Source organism: Apus apus, chromosome 10 (genome assembly GCF_020740795.1).
Source record: "Apus apus isolate bApuApu2 chromosome 10, bApuApu2.pri.cur, whole genome shotgun sequence".
Classification (NCBI taxonomy): Eukaryota; Metazoa; Chordata; class Aves; order Apodiformes; family Apodidae; genus Apus; species Apus apus.
In genome coordinates this window covers 9486901-9506084 of record NC_067291.1, presented here as the reverse complement: position 1 = coordinate 9506084, position 19184 = coordinate 9486901, and the positions used below count along the sequence as shown (strand labels likewise).

Genomic DNA, 19184 nt, shown 5'->3' with positions numbered 1-19184 from the left:
CAGAGAAACTGTCCCTGTTACCAGGATATTCCTCCGGGCATGGTGTGTTTTGCAACACGTATACACACAGGGAACAAGATAAAAGTTCACACTAAATTATCTGCATTAGCATTTATCCTCTGCAGGACCCTTGACTGTAAGATATTATTTATGTTACCTGAGTCAGTTCCATCACTGTGAAAGTCTAGATGCCATGCTTAGTCCTTTAGTTTAAGCCCGTAACAAGTAAACCATTTGTAGTCTAGTTTCTCCTCCCTTTTTTCCAGTATAACCTCCGGATTTTTTCTTTCATTAGTGTAAGACAACAAGACACTAGCTTTTTGCAGATATTGTTCATGCAGATCTTGAACCAAGGAGGAACAGAAATGACCAGAAAATCCACCCCCCTGAATTTTTTTATCCTTCCACCAGAAATAACCTTTTGCTTTTACTATAAGGTTCAGCTTATATTTTCATTAGGCTATACTAAGGTTTTTAAATTATTCCTTTTTATTAAAAAAAACACTGGATGAACAGAGGTCAGTCTTCATGACAATATTTCTGAGAACAACTATGGAGAATACAGCAGGTGGTCTAGTTCATGTGGGATGGAGGCATGCTAGTCCTCTGTGTCTTTTCTGAAAGGAATGGAAGCCATCACATACTCCACTCTTAGTGTTTTGTGCACCTTGATCAGATGCTTGATCCGACCTGCAGATGAGCAGTGCAGAGCAGATCACCCAAAGGATGTATTTAAGTCCAAATTAGGCTTCTTCTTAAAGGAAAACAGGGTTATAGATCACATCTGAGGCATGAGGCAACATGTGCTTTTTTCCTACCAATAAATCCCCAATCAGATGCACAAAAACTTGTAAGAGATGGAGAGTGTGATGAATCCCAGCTACACTGACCAGCATTAATTTTTCCTTTTGTCAGTTTTCCATTTAGAATCTGGGTTGGCCATCTCCCCAACAGCTAATCCTCTAGAGGCAGGAGGGAAGAAAAAAAAACATGTCAAGGATTCCACACAGCCTAGGATTCTGCAACTGTAAAACTTTTTAAGACCACCAGTCAAGCAGTAGAGCACTGCTTAAAACAATAAGTGGAGATTCTTCTAGTTCTGTTGTGCTCTTTTGGGAACAGCAGTAAACAGGCAGAAGCAGCCTCTTTCTTTCTAAGTATTTGAGTCTTTGCCTTTTCAGTTTCAGCTTTGCTTTTGTTAAGAAATACCCTTTCTAACATTTTAAGACTGGAAACAAGGCACTGATTTCACTCTGGATTGACAGTATTGACAGGTTAGATTTGTCTTGTAAAGGTGTGCAGAGTGCCAACGTTTGTGCATGGAAAGCTATTTCAGTAGAACACATGCTTAATCTAAAAAAAAACCCAACAACTAAACTGCCAGGAAAAGGAATTTACTCATGTGCTTGTGAGCCAGGATAAGCAGATGACATAAAAAAATAAGTTTGGATTTTTTCAACTTGTAAAACCATTGTTTCATTTATAACTATACCAATGAACTAACTCATTGAAGATGGATTCTACCATGTCAATTCTGACGGTTATAATCAAACAGCAAACAGGTTTTGTTTCAGCAAAGCCATAATGGGATTGTCTGTTAGAAATCTCTAAAGAAATCTTTAAACTTTTAGTAGGGAGAATAAAAAAATACTTCAAAATCATTAAAAGAAACTAAAACAGGCACTGTTCAGACACTGATCTTATCAGCAGCTCTTACTTGGAAAGGGAGGATGCCCTTAGGTCTTTCATGGAAGCCACAAGCAACATTCCCATCAGGTACTGTGCCCCTTTTGTAAAGCTGCAGCACAAAGCACCAGCTCCTTGGAGCAGGGAAAACAAAACTGCCTGCATCAATGACACCCCCCTGCCACGTCTGTGCAGCAGGGTCTGGGCCTCTAACCTCTAGCCTGTTGTGGTAAGCAAAGTGTGATAGTCCCTTATGCCCCTCTCAAGCCCTCCTGTTGCAGCAGGTTTGGCAACCTTTGTTTTCTTTAGTGATGGTCACATCAAGGCCCTGCTGTTCCAGCTGTACTACAGCCACAGCTGCCTCTATTTGCTGAATGCCAAAAAGCAGGTCCAACCATGTTATAACCTGCAAGTTCCCATCTTCCCCAGCACTGTGATGAGTAGCTGATTTCTAAGCACTAACCAGCATCTTCAAAATATTTGTTTCTTTTAATTGACTCCATCAAAGCACATAAGCAAAGACTAAAAATGACACAATAAATAGCCTATGCATAAAGTTCATTAAACTTTCTTAATAGTTTTAAATATGTTGTGATCAGTCTAGAGTGTCTGTGCCTGACCTGGGAGAGTTAACTGCTATCAGACACCTCCTGCCACTATTATCCTCTTCATCTTCCCCTCATTTCTTCTCCTCTAGTTTCAACATAGTCTGGAAGCATGGCTGGAGTTAATTGGGAAATTTAACAGCTCCTCTGGTGTTTTATTTAGAGATCCACAGCATGTTTTTCCAGATGTATCTGATCTCTGCCATTTTTTTATTTCCCTCCTACCCATCACCTTCTCAATTCAAAACTTAGTGGTCAAGCAACCAAATACCAGGGAAGTAAAACAATAGCACATGGTGTTCATAAGAAAAGATATCTCTGTCCTTTGCCAGATATGCAGATGCCATTAACTCCTAATCCCCAGGTTAAACAGCCTGCCTTTCCCCTACAGCCCCCTCTTCCCTTGGCCTCTTCCCATTTACACACACCCATCATGCAGTGCTACCCCAACCCATCCAGCACTTGCCCTGTGGCAGTGTCCTCAAAGCCTTTCAAGCAAAGAAGGCTAAGTAGTCTTGTCAAGTGGGGTTTTTTGTTTCTAAAAAAAAACCTCAAAAAAGACAAAAACACACAACAAGAGTGAATCACAATTTTGCTTCCATTCACTCCCCCTCTGTGGGACAAGGTGGGCTATTTTGGGTGTGTTGAACAGCCTGCTGGAGGATGGTGAGGAAAACCACATGCTCTGCAGGGACGCTGCTGGGGCTCTGCAGGGCTGCAGGGCTGGAGCTGTCCACCCTCCTCCCCTCCCTCTGGATGTGGCAGAGCTCAGCCTAGTGCAGCTGGGGAGCCCACCTGGCCAGCAGCAACTCTAAACCTTCTGCAGTTGCAGCCTGCTGTGGGTTTTTTGAAAATTAATTTACCTTGACCTGGTTTAGCAGAAATACTTTTTTTCCCCACTTTCTTTCAGCCTTATGTTAAGCTACAAAGAAATGTCATCTTGGAGTTTCACAGCATCTTTGGACCACCTATCCTTAGGGTCCCAACTGCTTGCTTTCTCATGGAATTTTCTACATCCCTAGAGCATAGACATGGTTGGTTTTTTGTGCCATTCTTAATACATTTGCGTCAAAAATAGAATTACTCTATGTAAAAGGCAAGGACATTATATCTCTGGAGAAAGAGCAGTGTACTGCAACAACAAGCAACTTAAAGGCACAAAAATAAACCCTCAGAATTTTCTTCCTGAGGGGATGAGAAATCAGGGAAAAAAAAAGAAAGAATCAGTTAATCAGTACCCACTAGCCTTTTTCTTAGTAACACTTTATCAGTTTGAAGCACACATGCTGCATGGAGGCCTTGTTTAAAATGTAGGGCCAATATTGCCAGGCCTCACTTTACTAACAGCAAATTATTATGTTCCTACTGGGAACGATTGGCTCCTGCATGCTAAAGAGACTTCTGTGGAAGGAATAGAAAGCATTTGAGCTACAGAAGCACAGGGAAATCTGCACTCCTGTCAACCAGGAGTGATGACTGTGGTAATTACAAAGCCCAGAAAAGCACAAATGCCTCCATAACCCTTCTTTCCTTCACCCTACAGAGGAGGGTATGAAAGAGCACACAGACAGACTCATGAATCCTGATCAAAAATCCAAGTAATTCATTAAATTTGACTCAACACCCCCAGGCTCAGTTGCAAGTTTCCCTGTTCAAACACCAGGAAAAGGTCAAAGCTGCTCCCAGGCACCAAATCCCCCATCTACACCAGGAAAATACAGCCAGAGGTTGAACCAGGAGATTTGTTCTGAGGTACTACAAGTGAATACTAAAGCACAGATATAACATATAACCTGCCATGTAGTCATACACTGACTGTCCTGGCTCTGTTTTCTGTGTGTGTTGGTTTAGGCTTTTTTTCCTTTGTTTCAAAGAGGTAAGGGGAGAGTCTGAGTTGTTACAACATTCCTGGAGCACAAAAGATGAAATATACTGAAAACAGAAAGCCTCAGCAGCTTTAAAGGAGGTCATTCTAGCTGCTGGCTTCCAGGATACTCAGCTGTATCCCCCATGCTTAGATAATAAAGGCTGGACTTGCTATTATTCAGTGCTTGCAATTTCTTTCCCTGCCCCCCTTCAAGTAAAAACTCAAAAGCAAAAAAGCTCAAAACAGAATCTACCAGTTTGGAAACTGATCATAAAATAGCACTGCAAAGAAGCTCTACAGATCATCGACAAAGAGAAGTTGCTACAGTAATTGCATCTGTATAAAAAAAGAATTACTACAAGATCTTGAAAGACTTCTCATGGCTTATTAAGAGTCTCAGTGACAAATACTACTTTGGCAAGAAAAACCTTTCTTTTCTAGATAATTGTTAGGTTTGTGTGGAAGAACATGATGGTTGAGTCCTTTTAAAGAAGCCTATGAGACTTTTTTCCTTAACAAGATAATTGGTTTATCATTCATTATATGCCTGATGCTCCCCCAGAGACTGTCCTGTCTAAGCAATAAAGAATTTCTTAGCACATATCCAAGAACTTGTTTCTGTCCTTTCCTGAAAACTACATTACCAGATATTAAAACAAACATAATTTTCCTATAGAGATAATAATTATTTGACTAACTAGACATTTTTTGCTACATAGACACCATGATACTTATTTTTAAATGCAGTGCCTTTAAAAGAAAGCTGTAAGAAATGTGGTAATTATGGAGAAGACAAAAGAGATTAAACACAAAATGTTTCAGAGGCTGAAGTTAAACTCTTTGACAGTTACTGCCCAGCATTTGCTCCTGGGCAATATATTGGGAGGGGAGGAAATCACTGGCAGTCAATAGGCCAAAAAATCCTAAGCAGTTCAAGATGCCCCTTGTATCTGCTAGTTTTTGTGAGCTAATCAAGCTTACCTAAGATCCTGCTGTAGTGCTTGGATATGTCTGCATGCCTTTCCACTTTAAAATACTTTTTTTACCAAAGCTAGCATTTAAAAAAAAAAGCCCACTAATATAATGACAAATACTTGTCTCAAAATACAGGAACAGGATCAATAGGTTATTGCAGAATCTGCCTGCATTCCCCTTCCCTAAAGATCAGCTCAAGCGATGTCTTGGTGTATTATGGCTCAATCTACTGCAAATGCCTCCCTTGTCAAACCTTTGCTGTCACTGTGCAACTGTTCTGTTTTACAGCATCAGACAGAATTAAAATAGCATTTTCTGGGTAGGGATTTTCAGCCCTTTTATTGTATTTTGTACTTGCTATCAGAGTACGAGACAACATTGAAAGATATTAAACCTGTTTCTAAAATATGGCAGGGTCAGTTTATAAAAAGCTCTTTCAGTTGTTTAGTAAAGCTTAGAAAAAAAAGCAAACAAACAGCACAGTATTTTACTATAATTCCTGGCAGACAGACTTACTCATTTTTGCAACACCTGAGCACACCCAGATAAGAGCAAAGCCTTGTTCATACTCAGTATGTGTACCTCAGGGTGGTGGGTAAGCAAGTTCTGCATCATTTACGCTGACCACCAACTGCCAAAAGTTCACCAGATGTGTTTGCTGCCTTGGCAGAGTTTCCCTGCATGCTACAAAACAGGAGGTGCAAAGTTTAAACTGAACACTTGAAAGTCACTTTTAAAAGATACCGTTCCCTGTGCTGCAGCCCAGCTTAAGTTTGGCTCTAATATATGTTAACAGATTTTAAAAAGGAAGAGCTTTGGTAGCCACTTTCAGAGGAAGGACTTTGCTGCTTGCATGTGCCAAGCTCGTACTCAGCAGGCTATACCACAAGGGCTGGGTCATTAGCAAAGCAGCTGCTGGCTGGTACCTCCATTTGGTTTGTGACACGGTGCAGGACAATGGTCCTCACCAAGCCTTTTTGTCAGGGAGCAGTTTCCTCTCTCACAAGCTGGATGCAAATTTTCAGGATACAACGGAGTGTAATGTCTCATTTGCAACGTCAAACAGCAACCACACAGAATCACAGCACCATGGTGGCTGTGCCGTATACTCAAGGGAGCTCTTGTGAAGGTTTCCACACCATGGGCCAGTTCCAGCCAGGGGACAATGCTGTTATCCAGACACCACTTGCCAGCTACTGCTTTTAGACACAAGAGAAGCATACAGAGGTGTAGTTCAATTCACACCCAGCTACTGGGGGTAGCAGGAAAAAAGCTGAGCCAGCCCCTTCCTTGGCAACTCCAGCAGAGCTGATGGAAACAGCAGCTGAGCTCTTCTGCCCCTGGATATGGTCTCTAGAGGAATTACTGAGAGACAGACAGCATCTAACTGCTCATTCTGCATTGCTCCTCAGGAGCTCTACAGCCATACCTGCCTCTGCCAGGTACTGGAAGGCACACTACAAGGCCACACTCCAGTATGTAGCAACAGTATATTATTAGTAAAGTAAATGCCCAATATGAGCCAGCTACTGAAATAAGATTATCACTGGGAATCTCCAGTTACTGGATTCCCAGACAGTGCTTTTTTTTGCAGCATGATTACTGCTTGTATAAAGCACTAAAAGGAAAAATGGTCTTTTTCTTTTTTTCCATTCAGTCATGTTTCCTCTGCCCAGGACTCTTGCTGCTGTTTCCAGCATGTCAAAGTTTTGCCTTCAGAAGTTGGTATACTGACACTTTTTCCAAGTATCATATAATTATCAGACTGTAATCTGTTCCATTATGGAAATGAGCAACCCTTTTATGTTCATAGTAACAAATTAGAAGTGTTAAAAGTTTGAGCACCAGGCCCCCGGTGCTTACACATGTTTAAATTGGCCCTCCCTGAAAGCTGATATATTCCATCTGGTCTATTGGATTTCTTGGCTTAAAGTTACTGGAAACACTGAATGTTTCTTCTGCAGTGATCCTGTAGCTGTCCAAGAGTAATATACACACTTAGAACTACTCCCTGGCTGCTCAGTACTAAAATACTCTGGGAGAAGTGCTTTTAGTGCTTTTCTTTTTCCTGTCTGCTTTTAGAGCTATTTTGAAATCCTGATTTCTGTGCTTCAATTTTCTAATCAATCATATGGCATGTAAGTGATACTTGAAGGATAAATAAAACATCAGAGTTTGCAGCTCTAAACATTTTGTCTGAATATTGCAAATGAAGCAACTAGATTTTTTTTTGTTGTTTTTTACATTCCCCTTTCCAAATCTGCACTAGCTTTTTCTTGTCTTTATAGTTTTATATAACAGCTTAGTAAAGTTTCCTGCTCTTCTTTTTCTCAAAGTTTATTTATGGTTGATAAACTATGTCAAGAAAAAGAGAGATTGCAGGTAACTACTGCAGGTTATAATGAAAGAAGCCGTCAGCCCAGTTTATCAACACCAGCAGCAACACTAGATTAACTGTTCAGATATCCACTGCTCATTTAACTCTCTGCAAGAGTTTTATGATATAGCTGCCTCATTCCTTCTCATTGAGACTCTCCAGGCTCTGGGGCAGGTACATCACAAGGTTAAAATACACAGATGCATTCAAACTGGGTCACACAAACAATTAACACAGCACATTCCTACCACAATTTTCACAACCCAGGTATCTCATACTGTAGCAGACTCTGAATGTGTCTGTCCCTTGGTTTAGTCCAGCTCCACAAGCCTGAGCAACTGCTAGCAGCTGGAGGGATGCCCACGTTTTCAGCAGCTTTGCTGACTCCGTAAAGCCTGTCGTTTGTTGCAGAGGCTGCACTGCATTTGAAAATTGAGGATTCAGGAGTATTAAAAATATTTCAGCCTCTTAATCATCTTTACTTTCCTATGTATTTCCCTCTTGTTAAGATTCAGCCCTTTGCCTGCTTAGAGCACAGATGCAGAGACCTTTTCCCATCTCACCACCGCCCATTCCTGCCAGGCTGCAGGAGCCCACTGCAGTCTCTTCATGTTTTCATCTCAGTCCTTTAACTTGCAACAGCTCAACTCACCTTTCCAGGATGCTCTCAAGCTAGCTCAGTGCCCCTCACATCTGCAGTGCTTTGCAGTGGCTTGAAAACTCAGCCTCCCACCAGCTGCTTGGTGCTGGGGTTACAATCACAGTGCAAGTGGGAGGTGAGGCACTCAGCTCCAAGGGTGATTCACTGCAGACCAAATGAAGTCAGTGCTTAGGGTAATTGAACTAGTAGAAGCTACAGCAGGCACTACAGTAGCAGCTCCCAGTGCCAGACCTAACTCCCCAGGTGTGACAAAACCAAATAAATTATTTTGTATCCCTTCTCTCCAAGCAAGCCTGCTAATGCAGTTAAAAACACACTGGACAAACTTCACATAAACTCTGCACATTAACTCCTGCTCTCTCCATTGTTACCTGTGAAGCAGCACTCCCTCCAGGGCTCACCACATCTTTCAGCCATTTGTCAGTGGAGAAAATATCCTGGCTGCAAAACTTCTTAGGCTTTGACTAAGAAGTGGCTAACTGGGAGGGAAATTAATTCATGTGCTCAGGGAGTTTGTTTCCATGTCCATGCAATTGCTTTCAGAACATGTTGACCATGCTCTCTCCTGGGCATAGTGGGAGCATGTTCTGGATCATTGGTTCTGCCATCAGAGTGGCTGAATGGCATATAGTATTGCTGAGCATTTAGTTCTAACCATTTTGTACTTGGTACAGCTATCTGGAATCAAACTATTTTGATAATATTCCAGATGCTTTTGCATTTTAGTCTCAAAAACTCCTAAAATATAAAACTCTTAAATCCACCCTCTAGAGTTGCCAAACTTTTCCCACACTTCTTGTTATTAAGCAACTCTGTTATTAAGCAATCCTGTTATTAAGTTAAGTGGATGTGAGACATCTTTGTCACGTTCAGCACCATGTGCCAGAAGCTGGGCTGTCATGGTGAGGAGTGGTGTAGCACCCTGGCCTGCCCCCTCCTCCTGCCTACAGCTGGGTGGGCACCATTCCCTCTGCTGGTGTCATGGTTGTGGAAATACAGGTCTGCAGAGCTGCACTCTTTGAAGGATGGAAGATTGCTGTGGGATCACTCCCATCTCATGGGGTTTTTGGAATAGTTTGTACCATACACAGCTCTCTAAATAGAATCATAGAATTGTTTTTGTTGGAAAAGACCTTTAAGATTATCAAGTCCAATAGTTAACTGCCAAGTCCACCACCAAACCACGTCCCTAAAGACCACATCTACACGTCTTCTAAATACCTCCAGGGATGGTGACTCCACCACTTCTCTGGGCAGCCAGTTTCAGTGCCTGACAACCCTTTCCAGGAATAAAATTTTCCTAGTATCCAATCTGAACCTCCCCTGGCACAATTCGAGGCCATTTCCTCTTGTTCTATTGCTTGTTTCTAGGGGGAAGAGATCAGCTCTCACCATGCTACAACCTCCTTTCAGATAGTTGTAAAGAGCAATAAGGTCTCCCCTCAGCCTCCAGGCCAAACACCCCCAGTTCTGTCAGACACTCCTCATAAGGCTTGTTCTCCAGGCCCTTTACCAGCTTTGCCCTTCTCTGGACACACTCCAGCATTTCAATGTCCTTCTTCTATTGAGGGGCCCAAAACTGAACACAGGGTTCAAGGAGCAGCCTCAGCTGTGCCAAGTACAGATGACAGAGGAAGAGGGAGAGAGCAGATCTGAAGGCAGAACTGGATCTTACTTCAGTAAAAACTAAGATGTCAGAATTTCTATAATGGAAGATAATCATTAGCCAGCAAAGCTGTATATTCAGAGGCTGGTTTTTCACTCTTAGCTTTGGTGTAATGTTCCTGAAAGCTAGAAGCATCTATAATGTTGTTGATTTGTTTTCCTGTATGAAGGAGCAGAAAACAGAATTGCTGTACGTAGGAGGCAAAGATGTATTTTGTGTAAAGAGCAACGTGCTGCAGCAAGAAAGACTGCCACAGCAAACCCGCAGTCCCCACACAAGCCTGAATTCAATCATGTGGCTAAACCACTTGTGATCTCTAAAGAGCAAAGCGTCACCTTGGTGCCTGGGCACGGCGTGATTCTGGAGGCAGGAATCCGAACAATCAGTCCGAACGGTCTCTCTCGCTCCTTCCACCACACGCGGCCGCGCACGCCCTGGCTTTCCGCAGGGCCGAGCACAGGCCTTTCCCGCAGCCCCGCGCTGCTGCCTGGGCCGCACAAACGGTTCCTCCTGCTCTCGGGGCGCAGGCTGCGAGAGCACAGGCCCAGGCGCTGCAGGGCTGGCCGCCCTGGCAGCTGGCACCGGTTGTCCTCCTGCCTCAGCCCCGTCCTGAGGCGGGGCAGGGGCTGTGGCAGCAGCTGCAGCTTCTGCCTGTAACGCAAAGCACCACACTACCCTGCGGATGCACAGGCTTGTCCTGTGTCCCCACGGGGCCCTGTCCTTCCCCACCAGGAACCTTGTCTGCTTGGGGCAGCGGTGAGACTGATCGCCAGCTACTAAAGCAGACAGAGCAACACAAATCACGGAGGGGAAAGAAGCACGCACAAGGTAGTTGGATCTGCCTGGTTTCTGAGAGCTCTGAGCACTCATGGCAGGTAGGGCTGAGGGCCGAGAGATGCCACAGTGAGACAGGCTGAAGAGGCAGGAGGTTGGGGACAACAGCAGGAATACAGGGCATGGAACTGAGGTCTTGGATTGGACAGAGGAAAGCAAGAAATACAAGAAAAGGAGGATATAACATTAGGGCCTGGTAAAGGAAGTAATAGAGGAAAGGGGAATACAGCTTCTACAGAAAATTTTTGCAGCTGCAATGTAACAACAAATGTCTTTTATTTTTAGAAAGATGAGGAGCTCAAACTCCTGCTGTTAAACAGCAGATCCCACATTTGGGATTTGCCAGGAAAAAACGGGCCAACCTTAACATTCATTGAAATCCAGCCTGATGCTCCCTGGTTGCACTGTGCGTTTCATAGCTTGCACCTTCTGTGGGGAGCTACATTCCCATTGTTCAAGGTACCAAACCCAGGGGTGCTACCTTCGAAGATGGCACTCTTCAGTTTTGTGCCTAAAATCCAGGACTCTGAACATAGGAACATACCCTGGAACCGCTTTTTTTATGCCAGACATACCTCACTGCTGGTGTACGGAAGACATGAGGGGGGCTGTAGTACTTTGGCAGCCCACCTCTTTTCTGTGCATTGCCACTGCAGGCTTTGCTTCCAGCCACGGAATTGCACCAGATCTGCAAAGAGCTGAGCGTGGCAAGAGCCAGCTGGGCTCTCACCTGGTGAAAATGACACAGAGACTGAAGTGTCATGAACACAAGTAAAATTAATATTCTGAAAATCTACTGCAATTATTTTCAGTTTTTGATCAAAACAGATATAACTGCAGCCACTAGATCCACTGCAAATGCTTACTACAGAAACAGACACTAATATTAATCTTCCATTTTACTGTGTCAAATGCACATAATTATTCATCACAGATACTATTTATATACCCACGTACTGCTAAGTGAAAGAACGTATTCATCCTGCTTTTATCATTTCTAGATTAAATCACAGTTTTTCTATTTCCTCCAGTCAGCAGCTCAGGCCCACAATTTTCTCTCCAAATGACAGGCAATTCTTTTAAGCACATTGAATTATTTTTTCCAGGTGGTGGTTTAGTTAAAATTAAATGTTACTCTTTCATATTGCTCAGCAGTACAGTCGCAGTGCAAGAAGAAAGATGACAGCTTTACTATTCTAACTAACTTGAAAAGTAGGATTTAAACAGAAGACTATTGAAATTCAGAGTGTTACTTATTCAAAGTGAGCACTAGCAGTCAGCACCCCTTTTATCTCATGTGAGGAGCAGAGGAAGGAAGGAGAGGCTGTGGGGAGCTCAGGGCAACACAGGCCAGGCTGAGGATCAGGCTGCAGCCCAAACGTGATGGCTGCACAGTGGGGTGACAGCAGGGTTGTCTTGGATGAACATTCACATTCTGAAGGCTGGTAAGAGCCATCCCCCTTGCTCCAGTCAGGGCTGTGGTCTCCTGGTGAGCAGAGCAAGGTCCCCAGCTGGCAGGGGAAAATGGGCATCTCCTTTGCATGAGCAAATGCCAAGAGGAGATGTGAGGAGAAGGTGATGAAGGGGTCTGCTACCAGAGAGGCCCCTCTGCCAGTGCTCGGCCCTCATCTCACCAGCAGTAAGCCTTGAGTATACACACCCTCTCCTCCTCACCTTTTGGCTACAACAATAAAATGCCCTTTGATCCAACAGAGCTTTTAATACTGTACTATTAAACTGCATTATTATTTTAGATTAAATCCTTCTGTTTCCTTTTACTCTGTCCACATAGTGTCAGTTAAAATCCAATTGTAGCATGAAAAACAGAGTAAGGTCAAATAATTACAGAAACTCACTGAATAAAGTCCCACAGGAGTAGCCACATGCTCAGGTGCTATGCTGAGTGAAAATTGCACAGCTGGGTAAAAGACTGAAATTCCTAGATGTGTACTTGATAGAGCAAACAGTTCAAGTATTTCCATGTGGCAGAAACTGCATGCACTGAAGCACCAAGGTTTCACAAAAATTACATTCTACAATTGTGCAAATTGGTAACAAATGGGAAAGGCATAATTATTAGAGATTAAAGCAAAATGTATCCACATTTATGAAGCTGCTTTATTAGCCCTTCCCCGAGATGCTGCTTAGTCTAACCGTGGAACAGCAGTGCCCCCCAATGACCAAAAGTAAATTCGGGTTCCTGTATTTATTTGTCAGTATCTCGTTTTGCTCATCTCTGATTAGTTATTTATTGTTTTGAGCACAACATCTCAGCGGATCTCTTTGCCAAGAAAACTTTAATATTGAACTTCAACATTAAAAGACTAGCAAAGAATGAGGATGGATATCCCCTATCAAAACGTTCTGTTCTTAATTTGTATGCAAAACCCCTCAGTGACAGCAAGACCTGCACAGATGTCTGAGAAACCAAAGACAGCTGGAAATACAGTGTTGTCAATGTTCCTATTATTGCAATCATAAGTACACGTAATGTTCAGTTAAACATGCAATATCTCAATTAAGCACCCAGGTACTACTTTTTTGACTAATTGTGAAAATTATTCACCAAGTAAAATTAACATTTTTCCTCTTCTCTGCTATCCAAAAACAGGTCCCGATTATTTCAGTTCCAAGAACCTCGCATTGCAAGCCCAGAAAAAGATCCTGAGTAAAATGGCAACCAAAACCATGGCCAACATGCTGATTGATGACACAAGCAGTGAAATCTTTGATGAGCTGTACAAAGTAACAAAGGAACACACAAGAAACAAAAAGGAAGCTCATAAAATCATGAAGGACCTGATTAAAGTGGCAATAAAAATCGGGATCCTCTATCGAAATAATCAGTTTAACCAAGAAGAGCTGGAAATTGTAGACAAGTTCAGGAAGAAGCTGAACCAAACTGCCATGACAATTGTCAGTTTCTACGAGGTAGAATACACTTTTGACAGAAATGTTCTTGCAGAACTTCTGAATGAATGTAAAGACCTTGTGCATGAACTAGTAGGTCGACACCTGACACCGAGATCCCACGGGCGCATCAACCATGTCTTCAATCACTTTGCAAATGTAGAATTTCTAACTGCCCTGTACAGTCTTGATGGAGATTGTCGGCCATACCTCAAAAAGATCTGTGATGGCATCAACAAACTTCTTGATGAGAAGGTCCTTTGAAACTATGCTCAAAACCAAGAAACCAACCAAAAACTTCTCTCCAGAACTGGCCACCCTTCATGAGCCATGGTGAGCAAATGAGCTTACTTCCCAGCAGTCTCCAGCAGGGGCCAGAAAGTGCTCACCAGGCTCATGATGAAGTGGAAAACTTAAATCAGAAAGCTATCAGTCTTAGTGTTTTGTTCAGATAATTGTCTTTTCCAAGGAGCAGAGCGAACAAGACTGCAGATATATATTGTTCAGACACAGATTGCTATACACTATGATTTTACCAGCTCTGTGTTCAAGGCTGAACATGTGAAAAGAAAGTAAACTCAAATGCATGGCTATGGAAAAATAAGATGGGTGCAGTAACACATGGAATTCACTCACAGGCTGCCCTGGGTGCCTATGTTTTTATTTTCCCTCCACTGACTGAAAAAGCTTAGACAGAAAGTAGGGCTGCAGTGGATTAAGTTCACTCCTTTCAAAAGCATCAGGAACCACTATGAGGAGGCATCTCTTATTTTACATAGTATTTAAGTCTAGTAATTGAACAACAATATATACTGACTGAAGTGGGGAAAACATTAAAGAGCTGCTAGATAAAGCAGTATTTTCATTAGAGAGTTTTGTTTTATACCTGGCTGGTATAAAGGAGAGAAGGTGTAATTTTAATTTTGAAAAGCAACTCAGTGGTTCAAGCTCAAAGGTAACCACAAAGCTAGATGAAAGTAGGACATCTGCTTCCCCACTCTCAGGGTTTGTGTATCTGGTAACATCAGGCGAGTTTAGGCTGCTGCTCTTTCCGCTTTCCCTGACAGAGCAAAATATTCTTTGTGACGATTTTGAAACTGCACTTGAAGAGGAGCTCGAATAAGACACCAATGGAGCTATAAAGCAACGTTTACATCCCCCATCCTCAAAACATTCAGCCTAAATACAACTCAGTTTAACATGTCCTTCATGTTCATTTGTGCCTACAGCAAAACAGAGATGGGATAAGAAAGGCACCCCAGCTGCCATGCTGTGGTGCCATCCAAGTGTTGTATATCCACAGGAGAACAATCTGGGTCATACTGGTGAGCTTCATGAATGACTTACCTGTTCAGAATGTTTTCAGTGACTTTTTTCTTCTTTTTTTGAACAAAATATGCCAATGTCTTCAAACTGAAAACATTTTGCAAAGAAATACTGGTTTCTGTACAGATTTGTTAGGATTAAGGGAGAAGGGGAGCGGAGCAAAGCAGATACACCAGCTTGTCACTTGCAGAAGGTGTAAACGAAGTATGTTCAGAAATCTCTCCTTGCCTTCTACATCTTATCCTCCAGACTCACCTCTACATACTGACACTTCCATGCCATGTACTATCTCCTTTTAGTTGACAGAGAGAGCAGTTACCTCCATTATCTGGAGGTAACGCCTTCCCTATCACATATAATACAGAGATGCATGTACTTGAAAATTGACAAAGAAAATTTATTTGAAATCCATTCCTCTCTATGGAATATTTCCAGTCTTGATCACCCATTATTTAGTATAAGAAAAATTTCTCATTTAAACTCTTAAATACTATGGTGATATTGAAAATTGTTCAAAATTTTATTATTTTTCTCTTTCCTTGCCCCATAATAACTACATTGTACCTCTTGCAACAACAATTTTTACTATCACACCTTTATACAGTTGAGAATACACAATACCCAGATAATGTATTCACTAGGGTTGTGCTAGATGGATTTGCATCTGTTTCCAGAACTCATTTTGGAGCACAGCAAAAATGGCAGCACAAGACATGACCACAGCAGTTTGTAACAATGTAGTTTTCCCCACATTTTTCCTTTAACCATAAATGTGTATTTAGTAGCAATGAAGGCAGACAATTCCTTTTGCAAGACAGCACAGCAATGAAACACCAACATTCAGCCATCTGCTCAGCCATCCACACACACCATTAGCTGCATTATATCCAAGCACATACTTGTCACTTGATGCTTTTGAACAGTATTTATTGTATCCAACACTGCTGTCCCAGTACACCTGTCAGATTTTGTGTTTATTTCACTTGTAGCAAACAAATTTCTTTTTTTTAAAGCCAGAAGAAAAAAAAATGTTCAAGATGTCCAAAGGAAAAGGATATCCTGTATCTGTGACCTTCTTTTTGTGTGTTGCAAGTATCAATATTCAGATTCTGGTATTTTAGACAAACCAGCTGAGCATCTGTTGTTTTATTTATAAATCTGAGTAGCCTTAAGGAACAAGAATGTTTAAGCATTTCTCATACTTGCATATTCTGTATATTCATTGTTTACTTTTGTACTTGTAGCTTGGTATGTAGTAACATTGCTAAAACATGGGCAATGTTCAGGTCACCTTAAGTATATGATGTATTATCATATTTGTGGATTAAAAATGTGTGATTACTGCCCTTTTTGTTTCCTTTTATTTGCTCCAATGTAAATTGAAATTAATCAATAAGAAGAGGGAATTAGTGTAATCTTTTGTCACCTTCAACTTTTGCAACATTAATGCTCTTTGATTACCAGATTTTGTGGAGGTAGGAGGTATGTAGAAGTACAATTTAAGTTTAGAAGAAAACTGGAAATACACACATTTATGTTGCATCACACGTGCAACACAAACATGCATCAGCAGCAAAGGAAATTTCTGTATTTCCACAAAGTTCTCAAGCACCTGAGATAAAAAATGATGTTGGCTCAATGTGTTTAGTACTGTGCTTCAGTCACCAGGCTCAAAACTCCCTCACAAGCTACGTGGAGTAAACAGCAGAAGCTTCTTGCTGGGCAGTGCTTAGAAAGTCCACAGGCAGCTCTCATGTTGGGGCCAGAATAGACGTAACATGCCAAGGTCCTGCCCTCTACCAAGCACCTTTCTGCAAGCTCTCCATGGTGTACTTAGCTCAGTTTAGCTAAAGGACAAATTCCTGACAGATTTCAAATCCCTGCCCTAAGTGTGGCAATTCTAGGACCTTATCAGGTTTTAACAACAACAAGCATATATTCTCCTATCCTTATTCCCAGAAAACTGTTTTGGCTGAAAGAACTCAGGATTTGCAAACAACTCACATAGCAATTATACTGGAAGCAATCAAAGATTGACACAAAGAGAAAACTGCCAGCTCCCTGAAAATAGAAGCCTAAAGCAATCTTAGTAAGTGGTATTTTGATCCACTCTGCTGGTAAAATGTTGCTGAGAGGTTAATTTTATGAATCACATCATGGCAGGACACAATATTCTTTGCCACATCACTGCCAACTTTATTACATAAAAACATTAATGTTCAAGAGACTCAAGGGAGTGACCACTTCTGGCTTCCTGAAGAAACTGCACATGTACACTGAACATTGCACAGAACATAGAATCTTATTTGTGTTAGAGAAACATTCTCAAAGAAAGGCACATGAATAGCTAATCCTGAAGAGAACCAGGAGGTAAAGCACAATTACCTCTTACCCCAGTAACAGAAATGCAAAACCAAGTCTTACCTGGATGACTTAAGCAGGTCTACTTCCATTTTTACATGCTATGATACATATCCTCATGCAAGAGAAACACAATGCACAGCCTTATCCACACAGAAAAGATAATACAGCTTTTTATGCTGAAAAACTACCTTTCCAGTGTTTAGAAACCATTAATGTCATCTATGAGCTACTTGCATGTACAGGAAAACCTCAGTATAGCACCAAGGGGTTGGAAATACCTAGTAGAAGGTAATATAACAAAATGGGAGATTTGATCTATGTCTGGGAAAACATACTGCATCACACTGCCATCCTGCACTTTCACCCCTTTTCCTACTGAAATATTTCTGCCATTAAAAGTATCTGAAAATACTTGGGGCAAGGCAGGAGAATCTGACAAAACAGGTGAAATAGAGATCCAGTACAAACACTTACCTGTTGACACCAAAATGTCCAGAACTCCAAGTTGCCTGTGGCACAGAACAGTACAACAGTGGCATCTCCTGATCCCTGGGGGTTTGGCCCAAAACACTGTTAACCTGCCAGTTCAGACAGGTCAGTATGTACTGTGACTGGCCTCTGGTTGCCTCTTGGAAGTCAACTTTTGTGCTAACTGGATTATATGTTCTCTTCCTTCTACCCTACTTCTACTCAGCTTGTGTCCCTTCCTCTGAAAACAGGTTAAGCCTTCACGACCTACTAAGTCACAAAGTAAACTGGAACACCACAGAAGATGAAGATACTCACTAAAGGGTTTTCAATGCAGAACTAAATGAAACAATACTCCATTGTAAATGATAGAGCAGCTATACTTCATTTTAGAGACAACTGAATGATGGATCAAGATCAAGATCAGAGGGAGGATTCCCAGTGCTGAACTGCTGAGGATTTTGAGGGCCAGACCTGCAGTGCAGCATGCACTCACAGCCCACCAGCAGCCACCTCACACACAACAGCCTCACCATTTAGATCAGGGCTGCAGCCACCTTCAATTCAGCAATTTTGTCAAACTTCCAGTTCCTCAATACTACAGCAAAAGGTGTGTTATTTTAGCACTGGACTTGAAAAAAAACAAACAACGAAACAACAAACTACTGCTGTCAACTATGAACAGGAGACCCAAAGGTCTCCTGTGATGCCTAAAAACAAATCCCACAACCCGGCAGTATTCCAAAAATACTATCAGATAATATGAAATGGCACACAGAATGCTTTTCAAAATATCTGAAGTGTACTCTCTCACTCTTTTTGTACCTCCAGCTGAGACACAGGACATTAAAATCACCAAAGGATTCAAGACTTCTGCAATGTTGCATTCTTCTTCCCTGTTACGAAGCAAAGTGAAACAAGTAAAATAGAACCTAGTTCTTAATATGCAGAAACAACTGCTATATCTGATAGCAAAGAATATTTAACAAGTATCAAGCTATTTTTTTTTTTTAAATGAAACAATTTTATTAAACTACAAGAAATGCAAAGATGGTGATAGATTAAAAAAATACTTGCTGGACAATCAAAAAATAAAGACTGACATGGTACAATTCCCAGCAAACCCCTTTATGTGATGTTACCATTAAACTCTTAAAATCTGCATACTGATAGCTTAACATACACTACTCATATGGTGAACAAGGTTATAAACTACATTACATGAGCAACAGAAGGCATTATTGTCTTTTGCTGTTCTTTCTAAGCACTAGGACATTAAACATCTCATGGCAGAAATGGTTTAAATGCACAGGCCAGAAACAGACATTTTTATTATCATTCGTATGATTACAAAAGTCCAATTGCATAACACAAACTTGATTTACCAGCAGGGAAAGAGTTTGCTGGAAATTATTCCACTGTAAAACAATTTTCATTTATATAAA

At 41.6% G+C, this 19184-nt stretch overlaps 1 protein-coding gene across 1 annotated transcript in view; it reads left to right on the top strand.

Annotated features, from left to right (window-relative positions):
* Window positions 1–16322, top strand: part of TNFAIP8L3 (TNF alpha induced protein 8 like 3) — a 48801-nt gene extending 32479 nt beyond the window's left edge. Inside the window, exon 2 of the mRNA XM_051628726.1 lies at window positions 13283–16322. Coding sequence (XP_051484686.1) covers window positions 13283–13845 — 563 coding nt within the window. The 3' untranslated portion in view covers window positions 13846–16322. The remainder of the gene's footprint in view (window positions 1–13282) is intronic.
* The last annotated feature ends 2862 nt before the right edge of the window (window positions 16323–19184 follow it).